Here is a 26,995-nt window from a genome sequence, read left to right as displayed (position 1 = left end):
AGACAATAAGTAAAGTTATTCTTTTCAAACTATATTTTGAAATCTACTAGAAATTAAATTGAATTAAAATGGTGGTAATAAATGAATACCTTCACCAAATCGAAAAACTGATCTTAATTCTTCTTTTCCAGGATGAGGCAGGACCATCAGCTTAATGCAAATTGGCATATAAATGTAGAAAGAAGTGCCCACTCAAACATAGGATAGAGGGCCACCACAATCACTTGGCACAATAGCTTAATGACTTTAAGAAATTGTATTGAGAATTTTAGTTCCTAAGAGTTCTAGTACCTAAGAGATTAATAACTGACTGTGTGAACATGAACAAGTCACTTCATCATTCTACTGCTTACTTTTTTTAAATTCATAAATGGGAGAGGTATTTAGGGTTAGATGACCTATAAGGTCCCTTCCAGTTGAAAAAATCTGGATCTACAACACTATTAATCAATACCAAAGGAGACATTGAGGGCGTTGTGAATGCCAGTAAGTATACTTCCTCCATCTGGTCATAGTTTCCAATTAGATAAATTTCATTTTTCTCCCGCCCCTAGTAGCTGAATACCAAGCAACACTCAGACTGTTCTGAATTTCTCTTCTAGTCAAGTGTAGGTGAGCTTCTGATTTACTTGCAATTTCAGAAGAACAGAGAGCCCAAAGTAAAAGTAAAATGGACATAATTTTAATGATTTCTGTTTTAATTTTGTGCATTGGATTCAAACAGCAAACTGTGTGCACTCAACTGTTATAACAATGTGGTCAAGAGGTCTGTGTCTTTTACCATTTACACACAATTGGTCATTACAGTATGTCATCAGCCTAGTGGAAACCAGGGGTGTAGCATGGTAAGCAGTGTTGGTAGTGCACCTAGCTTTTATATTATCTAACTTGAAAATATTTCTCTTCTATGATTCCATTTCTTGATAAAAATAGTTTTCACCAAACGTTGGTGATGCACACGCACTACCATTCATGCTTGACATCACACCCCTGACGGTAATGCGTGTTTTTTTTTTTTGTTGTTGATAAAAAGTATTACAAAAATTTCCATACAAAAACTATTTTCATAGAAATCTTGCATTTCCACAAATAAACCTGAACATTTTTTTTTGAAAAAAAAAAACTGCTCAAGAATTTTGTTCATTTTTAACACTGTGACTGTATTGATAAATGCAGTCCATGTAAAAGTTGTCCTGCTCACTTCTTGTAGGTGACTAACTCATTTCCACTATTGTTGAGAACTGCACAGGCTCCATTGAGTTCAATTTGCAGCAGGAACAAAGGTCTGGAAACCGCGAGATGCTAAAATGTGAGCCTTCAATAGTCCATGTGACCACCAAATCCCACCCTTATTTCCCCCTTTCCACAATTTAAAACAAAATCACTTTATTAGTGAAAGGTTACAAAATACAACTCTCTTAACTCAGGAAAACTAGGTCAACTGTTTGCTGGCTTTTTTTTTTTTTTTTTCATTTTACTTGGGAAGGGGTGTCTCACATTACATTCCTGGCTTGGTGAATTTAAGAAAATCATTATTGCCTTAGTTACCGACATTTTTATTTCAGTCAGTGACACAGACAGTCCACAAAGCAGACACAAGTCCACTTTATATTCCTCTCTTTATGAAATTCAGATTTGCTTTGTGTTACAATAATTTTCACATCCAATAAACACATATTGTCTATTCAGATGAGTATTATACTGTGCAGTTGGGGGCCAGTAACCTCACCACCTCTATATCTGGAAGTTCAGAAGAACATATTGTTTCTTGTTACACTACAGTTTTTGCTGATTCCAAGTCTTTTTTGTTTGTTTGTTTAATGACTCCTTGAATGACTGCCCCACTGGGCATAGATACTCCATCTCCTGGCCACAGCTGAACGTCCAAGGGAACCTGTAATCTCACTGGACTGCATTTGAAACCAACCACAACCTCACATATCACATTCATTTGGAAGAATGGTGGAACCCACGATAAACAGTGTAACCCCGCAGAACTTAGTTGATCCATGGTGCTTGTGAATCGAGTCTGACCATTGCAACTGCTTAGATCACAAGAGTCTTGAGTTCATAGACACAGCGGCATGAGGTAACTCATTTTATTTTGCACAGGTTGCATATTTCCACAGGAAACATTCTCGCTAAAGTTGTTTGGAAAAAAAAAAAAAAAAAAGACGACAGTTTGTGCTTGGGCATTTGGGTTTCCCAGCTTTATGCCATGGTTTCTTTCCCTGGCAACCTTCTGTCGTTAAATGTGTGCATGTTGATAACTTCTTCTGTTTTCACAATAACAGGGGCTTGGGGTTTGTGTTTTAACCGGCGCTGACACTTCAGAGACATCCTCAGCTCTTCTACCATAGCACTACAGAAGGACCTCTATGGAAGAAAATTGGAAAAATCATTAGCAGTATAAACCTATGATGTCAAGAAATCATCCAAGTAAATTTGTAAACCTGGCAACTGAGAAAGATTGTTTCATTTCAGCCTGACTCTGGTGTGATTTGACAAAATAAGATGATCCACTGAAAATTTCATCTTTTTCCTAAAATTGTTTGTTTTGTAGGCAAAAAAGACGAGGAAGCTAAGATCTTTATTTTCTATGCTGGCCATCGTGCATCCTCCGGGGGGGGGGGGGGGGAACCCTAAGACAATGTTTTGAATAAAATAGGTGTTCAATAAATATTTGCTTGATGAAATTAATATAATCACCAATTTATGTATATAATATACAAAAGGACATATAGCATATGTATGATATGGGCAGATGCTTTTTAAAAATAGTTCATGATTCACCAGAAGGTTTTTTTTATTCCACTGCATTTTAAAAACTCATAAAACCAGAAAGTCTTCTATTATATTTAATTTCAAATAATAAACATTTGATTTCTGACAAATTGAGAAAAATTCTATAGTAATTTTTTTTTCTTAATATGGTTACCAAAAAAATGATAGAAGTGTGTTTCAACTAGCTTCCCACTACTTCTACCACTCAAAATACATAAATTGGGAGTATATATGAATGTGAGTGTGTGTGTATTTCAAATATATACATATGCATATATATGTATGTATATATATGCATATATTTGGATTATATGTAGCATATATATAACATGTATATGTATATATATACACACATTATATATATACATATATATCTGTATGTATTTGTGTGCATGCATATATATGACAAATTGCTATATATATATACATAAAAATGATAAATAGCAAGTGAGATTTATTTTCAATATGAATTACAAAGTGTTTTGGTTTGGACATTCTCAAACCATTGGCATTAAGGAGAAAACAACAGATGATCATTTCACAGTTTCTATTCTAGGTGTTGAAATCTAAAATTTATTATTTTCCTTTTTTGCCTTCATTTTTGATGGATTAGACACTATATGTTAGTCTCACACACAAGACTGGAATCTATGCCACAGAAACTTTTTTTAAAATGTCAAACAGAATCAAATACAACTCCCTTTCTCCTGATTGTTTGATCTTTAGAGAACCATATTCTTATAGTAAGTCATATAATAGTACATTATTTTAAGTATGTCATAATTCAAATTTCTGATAATTAGGACATTCAAATTCTATGATGTCAAATATTTGAAGCTTCTGAATGTAAACAAAGTATTTTCTGTGTGCATATATTCATACACATATGATTGTATGCTTTATTTTTTCACTTTGTCCAATTATTTAAAGTTTTCCTAGATCTTTGATGAAGATTAGAATATATTGTTTATAATAAGGACAACTTACATGTGTCTTTTATACTTTTCAAAATATTTTTACATCTATTTCCTTATTTGATCTTTACAATAAACCTTTCAAATATTTTTGCTTTTATTATCATTTCCATGTGAGAGTTTAAGATGAATGATGTAAGGCCCTGAGAGTTTCAGTAACATGTTCAAAGTTATATAAAAAACTAATATTAGAACAGAAGCTAAATTATAAGGCTCCTGTCTCAGCTTACAATTTTTAAACAAATTATGTTGTTTTCAGTAAGATCTATATTATATGTATGGATTCCAATTTCTATTACTTATATTGTTATCAAGACAAAATTTATAATTACAAAGTGCTTTGCATACATTATATCATTTGATCTTCACAAAAGCATTGTGAAGTAACCAATGCAAGTACTATTGCCTTTCTTTAGGCAACAAAACTGAGAATTAGAAAGGGTAAGTTACTTGTCCACAGGGACATACCAAATAAGAGCCAGAATGGAGATTTGAACTCAATCTTTTGAAATCATTTCTTTCCAGTGAACAAGTTTGTATGACTCATGTCTCTTCCTACTTCAAATTATTTTACACATAATTTTCTTATTTATTCAATTCAATAGAACTAATATGTATCAAGTATCTAGGTGCATTGTTTTTTATACAAAATATAATTAAACATAATCCCTGTCCTTAAGAAGTTTATAATCCAAATAACCATCTTCTTGAGTCTTTTCTTTTTATAGGTTACTATTTCAAAATGTCATCCTTTTCCCCATTCCCATTTCTATGCAACTTTATTTTTTTTTGCTTCCATTCTGTTCTATTCAGTTTAGTCTTCTTCCTCTCATCTGTATATCTTTGTTCCCATTTACTTATGTTGTTCTCTTGCCTTCAACACCCAGTTTCCCTCTGTCAATTCCAAACATTTTTTACCTTCAAGACTCACTAAAAATTTATCTCTTTAGGAAACTTTCTACAATTCACTGGACTCCATGTTAATCACTTCTTTATATATTATGTTTTGTAACAAGTAAAAATGTTGTAGAGTACATTAGCACACCCAATAAGAGCTGTTATTCATGTAGCACTCTAATCCTTACAAAGTGTTTGTTCTCTAATTGGGCCATGCATGTGTGCTCCAACATCACTTCTTCTAAAGAGCAAAGACCATATCTTTCAGTTCTTTTCATCCCTTACAGCTACTATACTACTATTCAGCTACATATCTACTATATGTGAAATATGCTCAAACAATGATTGTTGTACAAAGAATACTATAATCATTCAGAAATACTAAGTTTAATTTTCAATAGACAGCTTTGGAAATTTAGTTCTTAAAGAAGGCCATGTTAGCTGGGCTGCTTGCTTCAAGAAATGCATAAAGAAAAGAGAAAAATCTAAATTAGTTATGATTTATTTATTCTTAATTACAAAAAAGCAACAGAAAGGAATAATATGTATTTTTTAGATTTATCTTTTTCTTAGGGGTACATTCAAAAGACATTTTTGAGATGGGTAATATTTATGATAAAAAAGAAGAAATAGGGTGACCTGCTTCCAAAAAGGGAAAAAGATAAGTTATTTGGCCTTGCTGTTCTGTAAAATGATTTAACAGAATTAAATATGATATAGTAATATAAGATTAAGAGTTTAGAGGTTATGGCTTTCAGTTCATAGGCAAAGAAATGTAAAGCCATAGAAGTTCCATCAATGAGTCACCCAGACAAGAAGTAGCAGAGCTAGGATTTAAATCTAGGTCTTCTGACTTTAAATCTATTCTTCTTTCCACTCTACACCAAGCTATGGAAAAGTTAAGACATTTCCAAAATTTTGTAAATGGAAAAACCTGTGTATGACTGTTTGAATTGTGAATTACAATGAAAAAAAAATTCCAAACTTCAATTCTGTGTCAAGCATTACCCCAAAAATTCTATTACATAGCTATCTCCTACAATATTATTCTATCAAAAACACTATCAAAGATTATTTTTTACTTAGTTCTGATCTTAGTCTGCACTGGAATACCATTCTAGGCAATTGATTATAATGAAGCAATTAGTCTCATTAATATACTTCAGATTTCCACAGTGAAACTACTCAGAGTTCTTTTGCTGTGCTTTTAATCATTTTCAAGTGCTGTGAAGCAATGAGGTCTGCCATAATTATCATACACTTACTATGGATACAATGGACAAAAGCACTACTTTTTCACCAAATTTTACTTAAAGAAAAGTTTGTAGAAATGATGATTATTTTTAGAGCATCCAAATTGTAACTAAGTAATACAAATTTAGACAATTGTAAGTATATATTTCATTTTAATCCCAGAAGTATGTGTATTTTCTTTTCAATTGTTTAAAATTATCTTTTAAATTTCACTAAATTATTTCACATCCCCTTCTAAATGTTTTATTGATATCAAAACTGCATTGAGTATAGTCTCAGGCTTTGTCTGAGGGGATCAAACAATCATGTTGTTGAATTATTCACTTTCAACTTACCAATCATTTTGTCTACAAAATATCAAGCATATTGAAAGACAGCATGGTCTAACTATCCACGCTACAGCTTTCCCCTCAGTTAAGGCTAGATTCAAACCCCTGACTGAAATATTCCCACATTGTGACCATAAATTAGTCACTTACCCTTTCAATGTCCTGAAAAGTTCTCTATGATTATTAATTCTAAGTGATTGCAGATCTGCTTTTGGAACAACATTTCCACATTGAGAGTTCCGTACATTTTTGGATCACAGATCCAGACTCAAAAAAATGACAGACATTTAATTTGTATCTTCATTGACCAGACTTATCATTGAATTTAGAGGTAGAAGGAACTTTAGATGTCATCTACTCTAATATTCTCATCATAACGATTACAAAACTGAGATCCAAAGAGAGGCCATTTGCCTGCTGCTATATAGATTCAGTCTCACAGTTTCATAGAAAACAAGAAAAGCAGATTTGTATCTCAAGGTATAATGCCTTTAAAATGTTAGATTTATCTGTCTGTGGAGACTCAAATTATGTAAAATTTTGCCATGTGGGCAAAACTGTAAGTTGGTAGGATGGTAGGCACACTATGTAACCAAACTGAGTAATATCTATGTGGTTGAGATATTAATGTAGTTACCACACATTTTCTAAAATTACTCTTTGCAGAGAGGCTATGTCAACAATGATTGTATTCTACACAACAATATTTAATCTTTAGAATTTTACAAAGTTGAATGTTTAAAGACTTTTCAGGGAACTGTTAGCTATAAGAAAGACATACACTCATTAAGAAGGTGGGTCAAAGATGACTTTTAAGAGAAATTTAGTATTTTATTGTAAGTAATATTAAGTATTTTATTTACTGAAGTTAAATTTTAAAATAATTTTTAAATTTTTATTTGAAATGTTTTAATCAAATTTATAAAACAAAATAATACCTCATGGGAACTCTTGGAAATAGTATGTTTATTTTCTTGTTTTTCTTTTTGTTTTTGTGTTGGAGGCAATTGGAGTTGTGACTTGCCCAGAGTTCCACAGCTATTAAGTGTTTGAAGTCAAATTTGACTCAGGCCTTCCTGACTCCAGGGCTTGTGCTCTAACCACTATACCATCCACCTGTCTCCCTAGCAATATTTTTTTTTAAAGGAAGATTTCCATTGATTCCAGATAAAATCATAAGCTTAGTTTTTCAAATTGCCTTATTGTCAAAAAGATAAGTGGTATGATTTCACAAATGATAATGAGGATGTCTTTTTTGAATGTCAAAAAAAATGACAGGTTTTAAGCATTCACATAATAGGCTTCAGAAAAAAAGATTTAAGAGTAAAAGTATGTGGATCAGTATTTAAAAGGCTCTTCTCTTGTAAGTCTAAAAATGGTTTGGCAGATTTTGCAAACATACTAGGTTTTATGAGATAATCTTATGAGATAATCTAAAAACAAGAGTTGCATTCTTTACATTATATACATTGTATACATGTATACAAAATTCATTTAAGGTTGAAAAAATGTTCCATAAAAAAGTAGTTGATACATTGCAACTAAAGAGTTAAAAGAGCATTTATACATACATTTCCTTAAATAATTTGGGTTAGAACACTTTTAAAATATTATATTTATTTTTATTGACCTCTATATATAAATAAAGGAATAATGTATTAGATGGAGGACCAGCTTTAGAGTCAAAAAGATATGGATTTAATCTTATATCTAATGCAAACTAGCTATGTGATAATAGGAAAATTATTCAATTTCTTAGTGTCCCAGACACTGTGAAGTACAGATAAGTTATCAATCTGCACAAGTATAAGAATCTTCCACACTGGAAATTTCCATATAGATAAAATCATAAGTCTAAAATAATTATAAGCACACATACAGACATTTATATACCCAAACACAATATTTACATATCTGTAATTTAGAGTTCTCTATAATCTGATATGATTAATTGCATTACAATTTTTAGATAATAAAAGCATTTCTAATTTTAATAAATGTAAATATTTGACAGTGTGATATGACAATATGAAGGATGAGTGTAAATAGGGATGCAATATTAGAGAAATGAGTAAGGAAGATCATGTTTTACCTTAGTAATTCACGTATCTGAAATGTGTTTTTCCCTACCCTGAATCCAAATTAACCCTTAATAACAAATCACAACAATACAATATCTGATTGTTTTTCTTTCTAAATAGTAATTTTTGCATTATATAGAGCAAGCAAATGTCACAGGATTATGGATTTAGAAACAGAAGGGACTTGAAAAGTCACAAGTTTATTCCATTTTATTGTCAAAGAAAACAAGGTGCAGTGAAGTTCAAGCATTCAGTAACATACTTGTATGTCTCTAAGCTAAAATCTTAACTTGAATCTTTCTGACTTCCTCGCCATCCCACATTACGGTGTCAGTGCAGTGAGGTCTATTGTCATAGATTTAGAGTTTGAAGGAACCTTAGGAATACTTAGTTCAATATCCTCAAGATTATATAAATAAATGCTATATGAGAAAGCAAAGATTTTCAATCTAAGTTTTGTGGTTCTAGGACATACTCTATTAGAGCTGCCTCAAATGTTAGCCTTCCCCTCTTTTTATGTTGTTACATGTCAAATGATTTATTAATAGTGTTTTATATTGCTATTGATTAAGGATATTTGAAGGCACTTAGCATAGTTCTTGCCTGGTACATAGTAGGTGCTTAGTAAGGCTTGTTCCCATCTCCCTTCCCTAGTATTATATTTTATTCTTAAAAGCTTGAAAATATCTCTGCCTTTTCTTGGAAAAGTATTATAAAGATGATTGTAGATTATATACCTGTTTTTTGAGGAGTTAATTTATTTTAATTTCCAGATCATATGTGATGTCCTGAAGTCCTATTCAATTCTTTTTTTAAGAAACAAAAAACCATAATCTTTCTGCATCCTTCACAGATTTTGAATCAATAAACTATTATTTATTATGTCATTTTTTGCTCTGAAATTCTGAATAGTATCCAGTAAGGATCTGGCAAACTAATCATTATAACCCAATAAGGAACGAAAAATACCCAGAGAAATGTTACTTATTAGACTTTAAACCCATAAAGTTTTTTTTAAAGATATAATTGAACATACCAAATTAAAACTGCTTGAAAATTATCAGCCTTCAAAATGCAGTTTAATTCAACAAGCATTTATATAATACCTATTAAATGCCAGACTACAAAGACAAAATGAATGCTTGATAATGAATGTGATTTCATAATGCCAAGCATATAGTTGGTGCTTAATAGATACTTGTATATTCCTTACATGCTTAAGTTTGTATATATTTAATAGTAACACTATTAGACTTAAATATGAGATATTCAAAATTTGACAGAAAATCCTTGACCCACTTATTAAATTCACTGTTAATACAGGATGAGGATAAACTAAAGGAAGCATGTACTCTACATATGATAGAAATAACCTACTAATAGAAAAGAAACTGAGGCTCAGAAAGATGAAGCTTAATATAACATAATATAAGATCTAGAACCAAAATACAAGCCTTTTGACTTCTTTTCTTTCTGCAATACTCTTACTAAGTCAGAGGTAGAGGGGGGGTGGGGTGGGTGATATTGTTTCCCCACAGAGATAGAAGGGAATCTTAGGGACAGTGAATTCCAATTCCTTCATTTTACTAATAAGGAAACTGAGATGCAAAACCGTAAAGTTACTCGCCAATAGTAATACAAGTAGGAAGAGTCAGAATTGGGATCTGAACACAGATCCTTGTAAATGAAAGCATGCTCTTTCAATTATACCTTCCACCAGATAACATCCATGATGATTTGCTTGGAAGCTAGACTTTAAAAAATAACCTCTCCCTCTCCCTTTCTTCCCCTACCTACTTTATGTTTAGTCAGTTAGGTAGAGGAAAATGGTAAAAATGAGTAAGTTAATTTTTCATCAAGTGGAGCCCCATGAACTAGAAATTACAAGTTGATTATTTTTTAGCCCTACAATTTTCATATTGATAAATAAATAAATGATATTTAAAAGCTCTTTGAAATTTTGTATATCACAAAATAGTGGTTCTATATAATCATGTAGAATTCTGCAAATAAAAAAGAGAAAACTGGAGCATTTATCCATTTTCATATTTCCCTATTCAAACTTATCAAAAATAAAAATTAATAAAAAATGTCTGGCATGCTCCATCCCCATTATAGTCAATATGGTTGTGAAACATATTATGAGAAAAAAACAAAACACTGTTAATCACCACCTTTTGGCCTGTAGGTGTGGTCTTGCAGATAAAATAAAAATCTAACATTCAAATAACTAAAGAATAATTTGGTTATAGATCATTCTGCCAAATAAATCTAATTTTATGAACTAATAATTATAATTAGCTTTAGATGAAAATTATTTATTTGTGGAAATGAAAGAGACACAGAATATTTGCTATTATATTTATGTAAGAATCACGTGAAAATAAATAAGGAATTTTGTGGCAAATCTGATGTATAATCTATATGTCCCTTCCTCCCTCCCTCTCTCCTTCCCTCTCCTCTTCTTTCCTTCCCTCCTTTCCTTCCTTTCTTCCTTCTTTTTTCCCTCCTTCCTTCCCTCCCTCTCTCCCATTTTCAAATCTGAAGGAAAAATGCCATAATAGTTTGTTTTCTACTTATATTAAAACCAAAAGAACCAATGTGTAAATCAGGGGTTCAAGTCCCGTCCATTACTCATAGTGGTTAGGCTATCTAGACACATCAGTTTACTTGCCAGTGGCCCAAGCAATTCCATGAAACTATAAATTGAAAAGAATGAGAATGTGTAGAGAAAAGTCTACATTATAAGATTTCTACTCCTAAGAAGTCATTGCTCTGTTGGAAGGAAGGAAAGAAGGAAAGAAAGGAGGGAGGGAGGAAAATATTTTAGGTTTTGCAAATGGTCATTAATTTTTATAAATCACTGCTAAATATTCAATCTTAAATGACAGGGTTTTGATCATTTAAAAAATTCATAATCTAAACAAAATAAAATTACTTCAGAACTGCCTTGAAATTGTTAGAGGTAATATTTTGGCACAGTGTAAAAAAGCAGTTTTTGAGAAAGCATTTGAATATCACACTGTTCTCTCAAAGTTTCCTTCAAGTGTAAAAAAAAAAACAAAACAAAACAAAATAAAAACTCATGAAGCAATGTATACAGGGATCTATGAACAGTTAGTCAACTAATTTACATAGAACAAAGGTAAGACAACTTTAGAAAAATGCTTCCTGACATACCACACCTGACCTAATATCTTTCCCAAACTGCATGTTATATCAGCACCACTGTGAAGTTTCTCATTATAAGCTCCCAGATAGCCGTGTTTCAGACCACATCATTTATTGTGCCTCTTCCTTTGATTTACCATCACCTCCTACATTTTTTATTTAGCCATGGCCTGAAGAATATTATCTTTTCACATTTTTTTTTTTTTTATTTGCAGCTTCTGGAAAAAACTTGAATTATTTCGACTTGGTTTAGGAAATAATATAGCTGGCAATGTCAATTGAAATAAGCTAAAATGAGATGTTCTGCAAAAAAAAATTTAAAATTGCTGAATCAGTACCTTCATTTTTAAAGTAATTTGAAAGGATTCAATAAAAATGTAGGTCAGAATACCCCATAAGAGTAAAAAGGTTCTAAAGTTAGTCTGAAGAGATGATCTATTTATTTTATTTATCTGCTGGGTCATTAAGTTTATTCGAAATTACTTTATGTTTAACCACCAAAGAACAGAGAATACCAAGATTTGGCTCCTATTATGTTTGACCTCAGTTTCCAAGCCAAAACAGTTCAGATCATAAGAGTGACTTTTCTCTCTAAAACAATTTTCAATTACATGAATATGTGAAAAACAAACGACAATTAACAACAACAATAACAACTTTTTGTAAGATTTCCTAAAGAGAAAGTAAATCATTGAAGTTTACATATGAAGACAAAGCACAGATCTATCTATCTACCTATCTATCTATTTATACGTTATCTATCTAAAACTTTTCATAAGAATGGAAAGCAGAAATGTCTATGAAATAAATGATGTATCTTACTTGAATGGGAAGGTTTTTATTTTATTAATAACTGAATTATGTGTATATGCAACATATAAATAAAGGAAGCTATTTTTTATTTTGTTCAGATGTTTTAAAAATGCCAGTATCTATAGCCAAATACATAAACATACACACACACACACACACACACACACACACACACACACATATACACACACACCCCAAGGCCTAACTGGCACTATAAATTAATGGAATATTTAATAGAAACAATTTTTAAAAGTGAAATAAATCATTTGAAAATTCTCATATTAGAGAAAAAATATTTTTTCTTAAGTTTCACAGGATAAATATTAGATCTTTCTGTCTAGAAAAAATATGCAGTTCAATCAAAATTAAGATAACAAAATGGGAAGTAATTTGACAAATTAAAAGAATAAAATAAGTTAAATATGTGAAAGACTGTTGAAATGAACATGTGTTTCTCATATTTCCTCCAAGATTGACTTCTAAGAATCAATAAAATATAATAAAAATGAATTTTTACCAAATACAAACACTTGCTCATAGTTTCTATTACAAGCACTATAAAAATGTATAATTTTTAAAAGTTTTAAATGCCATAAAAATAACAAACATTTCAATTCACTAATCTTTAAATTAAAAAAATCAAACAATTAAATGATTTATTATAATGTAATACACCATCTTGTGGTTACTTAGAAGGAATGCAGTTCACATTTCTGAAAATTTCATTGTCCACACATATCATTCACATTTCAATCTTTTTAGCCTCCCTGCATGGAATAAACACATTTGAAGTCTTAGAGCACTCTATATTTTTACACAACTGCAAAATATAAAAATAATATATTGTTTATTTCAACTACCATTTTACAGTAGGAGCATTAGGTTCACCTGATTTGTTTCCACTTTGAATTTATAAATAATATGCAATAATCATCATAACAATGAAAAATGTGTTAATTGTGAAACAGCTATAACAGTTCACAGTTTGAAATGAAACTGGGATGTGAAAATGCAGTATATTTTGAACACATATTGACTTCTGTCCCTCAAAGAAAAAAAAAAATCATGACCTTGTTGCAGCTACAATTAAAGTTAAAATAATTATGTAGAGAGATTGTTAGGTAAAAAATAAGTTTTCTGAGGGTCCACGCTGCATATTATACATCTCTTTTCATCCCAGTTGTCCTGTATATATTAATCATTCAATAAATATGTCTTGTAATGAGCACATAGTTGTTGAATACTCTTGTACATTTTAGTTGTATGCGGAATATAAGGAATCTAATGCAATTTTAATAATGTAAATTAGTTTTTTGTTAATTCTGGTTTCATGCAGATTCTTTATGACAAAAGTCCAATAGTATTTTTATAGTATGTCTTAATAAATCTAGTAAGTTGTAAACAAGTAGCCAAGTAAAATATAATAAAATATTAGTTTCTCAAAAAAACCAAAAATGAATGTCAAGAAACTAATGCTTAATAATAAGTAATATGGTTGGCAATTATTACATCAAGTTTGTTTTGTTTTGCTAGAACTTTTATTCATTCAGACAATCACACAAATAAGGATCACAAAAGATGGATTCACTTTTTCAAAGAATATTTTGTTTTTTTGTTTTTTTTTTACTTCAATCCCATAGCTACACTGCTCTTGGTGCCTCTTCCCATGCCTAGTATAGTACATTATTTATTAAGGGTTGTTATTGAATGAGCCATACTTGTGGAATAATTTGTTTCGTTTTTTAAGTTCCTCAATTTCAAATGATACCCTGCATGTGTATATTGAGGTTTTTTCCTCCCCTCTGAAGGATTTTTGTATTTGTCCTTATGATAACTTTGAAAATTTCCTTCCTTCACTAATTCCTAAAGGAAGATCTGAATATAAAGTGCAGCAGTTGTAGCTAGAGGCCAGTGTACCTTCAGCTAAGCTCTGCTGCATCTACTCAGGATGTCATAAAGAAATCTATTGAAAAAAAGTATGTGAAAGGTTTCACCCTTTCAACCAGTTTCAGCTATGCAGCCTATTCCTTACAAAAACATGTCTATTTTTTATAGGGAAAAAAAAAAACTTCAGTGAATTTTTTTAAAATAAACATTTTGAAATGTTTTCTATTTTTATTTTTCTCTAAAACAATTAGGAACTTTTTTTTTTGCTAAGTTTAAATGTTCTTGTAAAAGCAAAGTTTTGTGTGACTGAACTATGGCAAATTTTATCAATGGTGAAAAAAATTCATACTTTTTTTGGTGTAACAGAAAGGAGCAGATTATTTAAATAAATTAAACATCCTCTTGTTTTGAGTGTAGACTATAGTAAGTGAAATAAGAGTTATTCTCATTTTCAATCATTCTTATCTTTGAAAAATATCAGTCATCTTTCAAAGGTATATAGATCATCTTACATGGGATAGCAAGAAACTCTAAATATAAGGGTTTTTTTTTCACCTAAGTTTTAATATCTGATTATTTGCTACATTTTTGTACATATAATGTGATTTATAATATAAATCTTTATCAGAAAAAAATGATATTGTTTTGGAATTAAAGAATTACAGAAGTATTCACGTCCTCAGAGTCATCCCATCAAACCCCTTACTGGAAATATGAATCCAACTTTTTGAAAAGATACTTATTTATGTTCTTAAGCATAAATGTTAGATATTAACAATCAGGGATGTCCTTATAATAAAACTAATTCTCTTTTAATTTCAAGATTACTAAAATGATTAAAGTAAAATATGTTTCCACCTTGTGCACATAGTACTTAACATATTTTTTAAAGAGCATAAAGTTGAATTTAAAACAAAACATATTAAGGTAAAATCTATACTTAGATATCATGATTATAATTATATATTAATATAACTAGTTAACTAAATCAAAACCACAAAAATAATCAATTGGCTGAATATTTCATTTTTCAATGGGATATTTTGGTGCATATATATATATGTGTGTATATATATATATATATATATATATATATATATATATATATATATATATATACACACACATATACCCATACATATGCAAATATGTATGTATGTATATGCTCATCAAATTAGATTTATTTTGAAACCAAAGATATTGAGTTATTTAGATCATTAAAATGAAGACATGGTGGCCTTCTATTAATGAATATAGGCCCAGGAACAATAAGCAATTGCAATATTCATGAATTATTTAAAAGAAATGAAAATGCCTTTAGCAACAAATAAAAAAAAAAAAAAAGAACAATCACTTGAAAGTTACAAAGGTTCCAAAAAGTTGACAGAATTTAATCATCCTGCATTAATGAAAGGTAATATTCAGCTTTTACTTATCTACTTTATATTGACCAATATAATTCCAGAAAGCTTTTCAAATATTAAAGGAACTTGTGACCTCATTCTATCTCAATATTTGATAGCTAAGCCTTTTAAAATCAATATTAAGCTTTATTTTACACAGTATTATTACCAAAAAGAAGCTACATATAAAGATACAAATTGGTATTTTTTTTTTTAAAGATAGCAATGTTTGTTTCCTGAACAATTTATTTCTTTATAAAAAAAAGGTATCTTGCAATATCTGAAAAGGAACCAATTCTATACATGGAAAGATCCCAAGAATTACTACTTATTTTTATATGAAGAAATATAGCACCATAAATTGAGGGACAGACTGAGGTCACAAACTTTTCAAGGTTGCAAAGATTGTTGAAAAGATACATTTTTGTTCCATTGATTGAGGAAAGCTTAAGTAAAATATATTCAAAGTATTAAAGTTCAACAAATATTTATGTCTTAATGTTTTTTCTTTAACGTTTACAAATATATATTAATGTATTGGTGCAACACTTTATATCGGTTGTCAGTTCTTCAAGGAAATAAAGAACCTAGAAATGATTATATTAGCAAAGCAGCCCAAAGAAACATTCATGTTTCAGAAATCTATTAAGTTACAGAAAATTAAATCATAATCATTAGTAGATCCACAGCAATAATATTGATTTTATGTTTTAGAAATGCAACCAAGGCAATTTTTTCAAATGAAAATATTATCAAAATGTGATTTTTTTCCAGACATTTCTAAGTTTTCTGACTCTACATTGATAGACAGTTTTGTATCATAATACCAGAATGATTTGTAGAAGAGTAATTTGTTTCCCATATTACAGTTTCAAGTATCTTCCTCTTCCATTAAATTAACTGCAGTGAACTTCCAGCAGTAAAAAGCTTTCTTTTTTCAGGCTTGAATAAGAGGAGAAATAGTCACTTGTCCTGAAAGCTGGCTACAATTAAACATATTAAAAAGAAATTAAAAATTGCAAAAGGTGATGCCTCATATCCTTTGTTGTGAACCTTTGTCACATAACTAATATCAGACAAGACTATGAGCATCCACAGTGCTAGGAAATTTTTTTGGCTGATGAAATCATTCTTAAAACCCACAACAGTGGGCATACATGGTAAAAGAACAATATTTACCTTTTCTAGTTGAGCATTTTTTTTGGATTTGTACAGGAACTCTCCAACTGCCACAAAGACTGAAAGCACCAAGCCAGCTGCTAAAACTATAAAGATGCCACCAATATTCTGAACTCCCAGAGCACTAGCTTCTTTACTCTCCTCCTCTGGGCAGCCATTACCACGCCACCATTTCTCTTTCATCATATGAAGTTTGCCTTCTTCTTGAAGTTGAAGAATTGCTATGGTGATCTTATCTCGATATGGAGAACCTACAACATAAGAGAAAATTTATCAAACAAATCCCCAAACAAGGAAAAATACTTTAAACTACTTTTTACCCTTAAAATTTCATAAGAAAGCTTGGGAGATGCTTTTGTCTTTCTACACAGAAGACAATAACTCTATTTCCCCAAATATAAAGTATCAGTTTTATTGGAGCAAAATGGTTTTTAAAGGCAATGGAAATAGGTAATAAAACCATAAGAGAAAGAATTTGTAGAGATAATATTCCAAATTCTCTTAACAATTTTATGGATATTATTTTTAAAAGGAAAGAAAAAATGTTCCTCTATAGCAATACAGAATAAGTTTTAAAAATGACAATTAAATGAAATGTCATAATCTTTTCTATGGGAGTGAGAAAGTACTTTTATTGTTATTTAACTCAATCCTCTTTATTTTACAGAGAAGGAAACATTTTACTGAGAGTCCAATTTCACTAACAGGTAGAAAGTGACAAACAACTTTGAAGCTAGGTTCCCTGATTGAAAATCAAGTACTCTCCACAATACAGTAGATAACACTAAGAGTTAGTGAATAACAAAAGTAAGCCATTAAATGACTCTGCAAATTATCAATGTAGCCACCAGGTGAGTTCTTGGATGATGATGATGATTACATAGGCCAATGCCCAGATCATGATTAAGAAGGTGTAGATAAGAATCTCAGAGAGGCCTAAGACTTTATCTACTCCAATCCATAATTAAACAAGAATGCTCTCTATGGGGATTTAATTTTAACATTTTCTAATAAGAAAAATGTCTATGTCTTGAGGCAGCAGCCTCTTGGATAGCTCTAATTGTTGGAGAATATGTTCTTATATCAAGTCCAAACCTACTTTTTTGTTTTTCTATACATTGCTTCAAAATTTCCAAACCAAAGCAAACAAACAAGTCTAGTTCCATCTCCAGATAATCATTAAAATAACTTTCAAAAGTTATCTATCATGAATATAGGTCTCTTATTACATATGTGTGTGTGTGTGTGTATGTCTTCATATATGTTTGTATAAAACTTTAAACTACTATTCTAGGTACTTATATGTATATAAAACTTTAAAACATTGTTCTAGGTGCTTATTATATATGGAAAGTACCAATAACATAAAAATATTAATTTGGGAGGAAGATATTGTTTTTCTCTTCTCATATTCATTGCTAAATTTCTTGAAAATTAAGTTATTTATACTCCATATTCCCAATTCCTCACAACCTACTCTTATCTCCATTTCATTCAATTTGACTTGTGCTGTAATATGGGAGTCCCTCAAGGGGTTTTTGTTGAATTTATTCTTATTTCCTCTCTAAAATCTCTCTCTGGTGAATCATTCACTCCCATGTTTATCACTACTTTATGCATATATCTTTCAGGTTTCCTCCTCTGGTATTGACCTCATTTCTAAGATAGAGATATACAGATCCTTGTTACAATCCAGAAATCCCATCAGCACCTCAAATTCAATATTTCCCAACTGAACTCATTATATTATATTTCTCCTTAAAGTTTTTTTTTTTTAATGCCTTTTATGTTTTCACTATTTCCATTTAAAATGTTACTACCTACCCAACTTTCCATTTCTGTATTCTCAAAATAGGGACTTATCTTTGATTATTCTTTTCTCTTTGATTGTTATATTCAATTAGTGGCTGAACCTCATCCATTTCTCTTCTATAACTTTGTTAAACATGTGGTGGTGTTTTTTTCTCTATGGAACCATTTTAATCCTCTTAGTTTTAACCCTTGTGACCACCCAGATGAACTATTAAAAATATCCTGATAAACCTTTTTTTACTTTCCCCTTCCTAATGTGATCCTTATGCTGATATCAAACTACTCTTTTTTTTTTTTTAAATATATATCTTGTGGTATTATTCCTTTGCTCATAAATATTCAGTAGCTTTCTATTGTCTGCTAGATAACCTTCAGTTGTTTTTGCCTGGCCCACAAATCTTCTTCAATAGGCTAACACTCTCAGTGTTCAGACTTATCTCATGCTACACTATTCTAGATTTTCTGTTTCAAAAAAAGAAAATTATTGTTTGCTTGCTTTTTTTGTTTTGATTTGATTTTTCTTGTGCTACATGACAAATATGGAAATATGTTTAGAAGAATTGCACATGTTTAATATTAGATTGCTTGCTATCTTGGACAGGGGGAGGAAGGGAAAGAGGGAGAAAAATATGGAAAATAAGGTTTTTCAAAGGTGAATGTTGAAAACTATCTTGCATGTATTTGGAAAAATAAAATACTATAAAAAAAGAAATTTATTTTGCTCACCCTTGAACATGCTCTGCATCTCCTAGCTTCTATCTTGATTACACTAATATTTATAACTAGAAAATTATCCTTTCCTTACTTCTGATTTTTAAATATTGCCCATGATCTAAAATCCAACTCAAATGTCACATCCTTTAGAAAACCTCTTTTCTCTTCTTTATGCGTAACAATCTATGGCTTTGAAAATTGACATTGCAACTATATGGTATAAAATATTATATATTCATATTTAGTGGAATGCATGTTTAATTTCCCTAGTTGGTGGTAAAATCCATAAGGGCAGATATTTTCTTATTTAAATTTTATATCTTTAACAATATTTAACATAATTCTATACACAAAATCAGTACTTAATATGAATATTTGTTGAATGAATGATTGAACAATCAATGCTCAATTCCATTATATGGAAAAAGCCTTGATTTTAACTGAAGAAATAAGTTTAAGTTCCAGAAGTCAACCAAAACTCTCTGGCAAAGAGGGAAGCCATGGAAATTCAGAACATGAGTTTGTCGATTATGGTTATAATTATGATTCAAGAAAGAAATTTGATTCTTGTTAAAAAATCATAAGCTTTTAAAAATTACTAGATATTAAAAAGCAATAAATCATAGCAGAGCTTATCAATTGTTATATATGAACCATTGAATGTTTTAAAATAATATATATTATTGTAGGTTTATTTCTGTGATGCTGGATAAGTCACTTATTTCTGTTTGCCTCGGTTTCCTAATCTGTAAAATGAGCTCAAAATGGAAATGGTAAACTATTTGTGTGTCTTTGCCTAGAAAAGTTCAAATGAAATCATGGAGCCATACACTATTGAAAATATCTGAGCAACAACAAAATCACAAACTTCTTGTCATTCAAGTTTGTAGGAGCTCTCATGATCTTCAGAAAAGTAAGACCCATTGATTTAAACTCTTTCTACTACATGATGTCATTGCAGTGAATTGGTTATATGATTTGGTTCTTACTAGGAACAAGATGCTTGATTTTTTGGGGGGGAGGGGGAGTTGTTTGTTTTTTCGTTTTTTTTGCTGAGGCAATTGGGGTTAAGTGACTTGCCCAGGGTCACACAACTAGGAAGTGTTAAGTGTCTGAGACCACATTTGTACTCAGGTCCTCCTGACTTCAGCACTCTATCCACTGCACTAACTAGCTGCCCCTTGTTTTTTTTTTGTTTTTCATTTCATTTTTTAAGAGTATCGAGACAGAGAGTGTTATGGAAAATAAACTCTATTTAAAATCTGAGCATCCAGATTCAGATCCAGGCTCCACCACACAACAAGTCATCTATTCTGGGCTTCAGTTTCCTTGGTATTAAAATGAAAAGGTCAGATTAAGTTGGCTTCTAAGGTCCCCTCTTGGTTCTAAATCTGTTTTCTTATCATTCTACAAATATTCAAAATGAGATGCTCTAACATGTGTCATATGGTCATCAGAAACAAATAAATATTATGGAATATCAGAAAAGTTTTCACACTGGCTGTCAAGAGGGCTGAAGAAAGTAGAAATAAAGTTGCATATTTCCTGCCCCATGTGAGTCATCTATACTGCTTCAGATATATTTCTTTTCCCCTATTTTCTCTACAAGATACTGCAAGCTAAATATATTGAAGGCACAGACAATTTTAAAAAAATTGTACACATAAAACTGATGTAGAAAACTTGACAAATTTATTAATGATACTGCTAAAAATCTTGCTCCTTTGTCCTAGCTGCAGTAAGACAAATTCAGATATGTGTTTTCTGAGCAAGAATACACAACTCTGCGTGAGGAACTCAGAAGAATCGCAGGAGACCAGGAGCAGCTGGGCAAGGTTAGAGGCCTTGAGGCTAACTAGCTCTCCCCTTTCTGACTCCCCAGCCAAAATGCTTCTTTAATTTAATCCTTTGTCTGGCCTGAAAAGGGCAAAGAATATTCTGCTTAGAAAAGTCTATGCTGCCAGCAGCAAATGCTGTTTCATCGGAGTAAAGAGGGGTTTATTGTGAATTGGTGGAATGAAGAATTAGTGGGTAAAATAAACCTTTGAAAATTGTTTTCTTAAAGTGTTTGCGTGTGTGTGTATGTGTGTGTGTATGTGTATGTGTGTGTGTTTATAAAAAGAGAAACCATACAGAGAGAGAGAAATATAGAGACAGACAGACACGGAGGGAGAGAGAACTCACATTTTTCATTTATTTGTTTAAGGGAGTAATATGTGAAGGAGAAAAGATTTGAGTAAGTACTGTATTCTTATGTGAGACCATATCACTGTGATTTATTTTCCTACCATAAAACTTTGTATATGTGATCCCATTGCATACAAAAGTATTAAAACCTTTCTTTAGCTTTTGTTGTTGTTGGTTTGTTTTTTTTAATGAATTACACAATGGAGATTTAAATTCTGGTTCTCTCAATCCTTAAACTGGACAAGTTACTTAACTAACTTCTTAGGATTTACTTCCTCATTTATGAAATGAAGGAATTGAACCAAACAACTTCTCAGGTCCTTTCCAGTTCTAGATCTATCATCTTAATTCTAGTTCTAAATTCTGATTCTATGATGAATAATTTAGCATGCAATGGCAGACACAAACTGATCCTTAGCTATTTTTCAGATCATATCTCACTTTCTCCCCTAAACAAATCTACTAGCCCCAGAACACTTTGCTATCTCTGTCCATATAGTTTTTTTTTCCACTAGACTTCCCATTCTCCTCTTTACTAGTTCAAGTTCTATTACTTCTAAGTTCCAACTTTTCCACAGACTTTTCCTTCATGACTCATAGGAACATCGATTTAGAGTTAAAATGAAACATAAAGTTCATTGAGTGCCTTTTTTTTTTTTAAACATATGACTAAATTAAAGTCCAGAAAAGTGAAGTGATACAGTTAGGATAACACTGTTACGTATCCAGGGCAAACTTCAAATCTAAATCTTTCTCACTCCACATATCCAGGATTCTATCCGCCATACTATACTTTTACTTGCTTCCTGTGATCTCTCCTTTCTCTAAATTCCTAAAATATAATCTGTAACAGTTATTTGGTGCTGAACTTAGACTACTTCATAATGATCTAGAAAATATATTACTGGAAAGGGATTTGGGACAATCATGTAGTAGTAGGAAAAGTTGCTATACTAGTTCCCATGAAATGTTAAAAGAAGTAAAAGCCAGTAGTTAGTATATAGAGCTAGCTCTTTTATGGAAGATCAATGGGTACAGAGGAGAAATAGCAACAAATGAGAAAAGTGTGTGTTGGTTGTCATCCGCTCCACTGGTGGGATGGCTGATGTGGATAATATCATCAATCTATTAAAGCAATGGCACTCTATTATCAGTGTAACTATTAATTTCTGTGTGCTTTCCGACATTGTATTCAATTAAATGATAATCAATTAAAAGGGCATCTCTGATATAATCTTTATGTCACAATTATTTAATAGATATTATAGACCAATAAATGTTTGTTGAATAATATCCTAATTCACTGACAAATTATACTAATTTTTAACATATTAATATGCTTCTATTATTCTACCACAGAGAATCCTTTTATTAGATTAAAGATTTTGAACTGGAAGGAAATTTACAAGTTGTTTAATTCAACCCCAGGTTTTTACAGATGAGAAAACTATAACACAAAGAGATTAAATTATTAACTCCAAGTCACATGAGGCAATATGGGATAAAGCTTAAAGCAGCTAAGTGATAAGGTTGATGAAGTGCAGGACTTGGAATCAGGAAGACTCTATTTCAGGCAATTATTAGTCATGTGACCCTAAGAAAGTATTTTAATTTGTGTTTGACTCAGTTTTCTCAACTGTAAAATGAAGATAATTATAAGATCTACTTCTCAGGGTTGCTATAAAGATCAAATGAAATAATGCTAGATGGCATAATGGATAGAATGCAAGGTCTGGAGTAAGGAAGACTTCATCTTCTGAATTCAAATCTGATCTCATTCATTTACTAACTGTGTGACCCTGGTCAAATCACTTAACCCTGTTTAATCTCAGTTTCTTCACTTGTTAAATGAGCTGGAGAAAAAAAAAAATTACCAAGCAAATTCAACATTTTTGCCCTCAAGCCCCAAAATTGGATCATGAAGAGTTAGATATGAATGAACAACAACATCTTTTATAAAACACTTAGTATAGTGACTGGTAAGTAGTAAGAATGCTTCCCTTTTCCTCTTTTATTCTCATCTATAAAATAGGGTTAATCGACCTCCTCACAATTGTGAAAAATCAAATGAGATATTATATGCAAAATGCTTTAGAAACTTTAAAGTGCTATATAATGCTAGCTATTATTTTTATCTTTATTAAAACTCAGTTTTGAACTCCAAATTCAATATTCTTTTTTTATCATACCCTTTTGCTTCTTATCCATTGGAATCTAGAAAACCATCAAGAAACTGGCCATCCACTACATTTAATTTTAGCTTCTACTGTACAGGGAAACATGGTCATTTTCTCAGTCTAAGTTAAATATCTGCTGAGTCATGCATATTCAAAATGAAGATGCTTTGAAATTACAGCATCACTTCAGTTATAATAGAAAAGTCCCTTTTTTTCCCATCTGGCCTTCTGAACAAACGCCAACTCCACCATCTCTGCAATAACTCTTGCAGTGACAGGCCTTATAAAAATGACAATGTCTGGCTGATAAACCTTGATGTGGTTGCTTTTCTGGAGGTGTGATTACCAAGCATGACTTCACAGGGTGGTTGCTTGGAAAGCCGACTTGCAAGTATGTATCAAATTGAGAGTGGGCCAAGTAATATTTTGTGCCAGCTCATTTCTGTTCCGAGGCTATGCTGAAAGAATCACCATTTTTATTGCCAGCCTGTCATCCTTACTGAACTGCAAAATTCCAATGTCTTCAAGAATGCTATTTCCCCTTTACATTATCAATAACAAAAGACCTCCAAACTTAAAGAAATGTACTATGGCTACAACTTGATTCTTTGCCAGGAGCTCTTCCTGGCCCTGTTGTGGCATGTGAATATCATAATTTGCCAGTGTGAGCAAAGCCTGGTGCTCCTGCTATATACCCATGAAATAAACTACTAATGTTCTCCATCTGATGTTCTGGTGGAATCAATTTACTATCAAGGATACTCTCATTTTCGGAGGGGTGGGGTGGGGTAAAAGAAACACGAAAGCCAGTTGAAAAAAGAAAATGGGATGTGCAGTTGGTAAGATTATATTTTGGGTAAGCATGAAGAACTAAGCCATGTTTTGCTTCTTAATTATAATTCATTATTTTAGTTGTAAGAAATTTTAAAAATGTAAAAAATAACGAAAAATTCTCATTCCTTTGTTATGTTTTGGGAAAGTTGTGTTAATTATTCTTTTATAATCTAAAAGTACTGATTTCATTCTTATGCCAACCATGAAATGAGATAATTTGTTGAACAGTCTTCACCAAAAATAAAGACCCAAACAAGGTATTGTTCCTTCCTATAGTTTGAATCATAGATATAATTCTAATGAAGTAAATAGAATGGTAGGATATAAGTGTTAATCAGTTATTAAGAATTTCTTAAATGTTTACCATTTGCTAAAGACTATACTAAGCACTGTTGATATCAAAAAAGCAAAAAAAAAAAAAACAAAAACAAGTTCATTGTCTCAAGAAGCTCACATTCTAATGGAGGAAACCATTTGTAAACAATTAGGTACATGCCTAATGGGGGAGATAGGTGACACAGTGGGTACAGCTTCAGACCTGGAGTCAGGAGAAGTTATCTTCCTGAGTTCAAATCTGCTGTTAGACATTTCCTAACCATAGTCTCTCTAGATAAGTCACTTAACCCTGTTTACTTTAATTTCCTCAACTGTAAAATGAGTTAAGAGAAGGAAATGTCAAATCATTTCAGTATCTTTGCCCCAAAAATGCCAAAAATGGGGTCATAAAGAGAAGGACATGATTGGAAAACGACTAAACAATAAACATATGTGATATATACAACATAGACAGAAAGGCATTCTGACAGTGAAAGGTACTATCAGCTTCTGTAGGGAAAAAGAAAGATATTTTTACAAAAGATGATATTTAAGTTAAAAGAATCCAGGGAATCTAGAAAATGGAAGTAAGGAGAAAAAACTTCCCAGGTAGTGGAGAAAGCTTATACAGGCATCAAGATGGAAGCTGTAATATGTTGTGTGAGAATTGCAGGTAAGTCAATACAATTGCATCTTAAAGTGTGAAAACGTGTAATAGAAAAGTAAGAAGTGACTTGTTTTTTAAGTGGACCTTATATTTGATCTTGGAAAAGTAGGGGAACACTGGAGTTTATTGAATAGGGATGACATGATCGAAAACATATGTTAGCTGAGTCAAGACTGATTTGGAACAGGGAGAGACGAGGAATGGAGACCAGGTATGCGAATCTTAGCGTGAGGTGATAGGGTTTTGAATTAGGGTGCTGAGCATGTTAATAAAGTAGATAAATACAAAAGATGATCTGAAGGTAGAAACAAGTATCTGGCAAAAAGAAGAAATATAGAGAGTCTCTTCGCCCAGCAGACTTCTATTTGTAGCCTCCACAAGGATACCAAGAACAGAGATTGAGGAGAAAAGGTAGGATAAAATATTAAAAACTGGCTAATAGATGTAACTGGACTATAATCTTCAAGGTGGCTTTCTGGAAGAAGAAAATATTACTATGTGTTAGGCAATAAAACCCAAAGGACATAATTGGTGTCGTTAGGGTCACAAAAATCAAACATGATAGAATAGCTGAACCACAACAAGGTATCAAGTACTGTGCTAAGCACTTTACAAATATCTCATTTGATCCTCATAACAACTAAGGGAGATAGATGCTAATATTATCATTTCCGCTTTTATACTTGCTGTAACTGAAATAAAGACAAATTAAGCGACTTGCCCAGTCATACAGCTAGTAAGTGTCTGAAGCAGTATTTGAATTCATATTTTCCTTATTACAGACTCAACACTCTATCCATTGAGCCACTTAGCTACCTAGATATGATAGATTTAAGATATCATTAGGAAATAAACTAACAAGTTTATGTGAGCCTTCCTACTTTGTTAGAGAATACCGATTTTGAAAAAATATATAAACAGACATAATTAAAGTTTAATCAAGTGTGGTATATTCTTTTATATTCTTGCTGCTCACAATACCTTTTTACAAGTTTCCCAAATTAATATCACAGTTTAGCCTAGAAGTCATCCTTAATCCCATTCTCTCCTTCACTTCTCCCCACCATGTTAAAAAATTTACTACATTTCTTCAATTGTACTTTTATGATAAAATCCCTTGAATACACCTCTATATGACCAGCATTGAAGTTCTATCTCTTACCATCTCTAATTGAACTTGTGTCAAGTCTCTTCAATTTCCAATCTGTCCTCTACCTAACAGTGAAAATTATCTTTTCGTGGTACATCGGTCTCCTTGGTGCCCTCTGGGTAAACTACAAATGTCTTATACATTAGAACCTTTCATAGTCTGAATTTTTCCAGAATCTTTCATGTACTTTATAATCCAGCCAAGCTACTCCACTCATTCACTGAATTGGCATTACATCTTCCATTGCATTGTGCTTTTGAAATTTGCCCAGAAAACACGAATGCTATCTCTCTTTTCTTCTGTCCCTGAGAAGCCTTATATTCTTCAAGATTCATATATGTCATCTCATTTAAACAAACTTCCCTGC

The 26,995-nt window shown here is 31.4% G+C and overlaps 1 protein-coding gene across 2 annotated transcripts in view; it reads right to left on the bottom strand.

Annotated features, from left to right (window-relative positions):
- Window positions 1-660: 660 nt before the first annotated feature.
- Window positions 661-26,995, bottom strand: part of GRIK2 (glutamate ionotropic receptor kainate type subunit 2) — an 822,997-nt gene continuing 796,662 nt past the window's right edge. For both annotated transcript variants that reach the window (XM_051997449.1, XM_051997450.1), the window contains 2 exons: window positions 16,773-17,023; window positions 661-2,376 (listed from right to left, as the gene is read on the bottom strand). In XM_051997449.1, the coding sequence (XP_051853409.1) occupies window positions 2,212-2,376; window positions 16,773-17,023 (416 nt within the window). In that variant the 3' untranslated portion in view covers window positions 661-2,211. The remainder of the gene's footprint in view (window positions 2,377-16,772; window positions 17,024-26,995) is intronic.

Source organism: Antechinus flavipes, chromosome 4 (assembly GCF_016432865.1).
Source record: "Antechinus flavipes isolate AdamAnt ecotype Samford, QLD, Australia chromosome 4, AdamAnt_v2, whole genome shotgun sequence".
In the NCBI taxonomy this organism is placed as follows: domain Eukaryota; kingdom Metazoa; phylum Chordata; class Mammalia; order Dasyuromorphia; family Dasyuridae; genus Antechinus; species Antechinus flavipes.
Note: the sequence above shows the minus strand (reverse complement) of the source record. Positions and strands in the feature narration are given on the sequence as shown.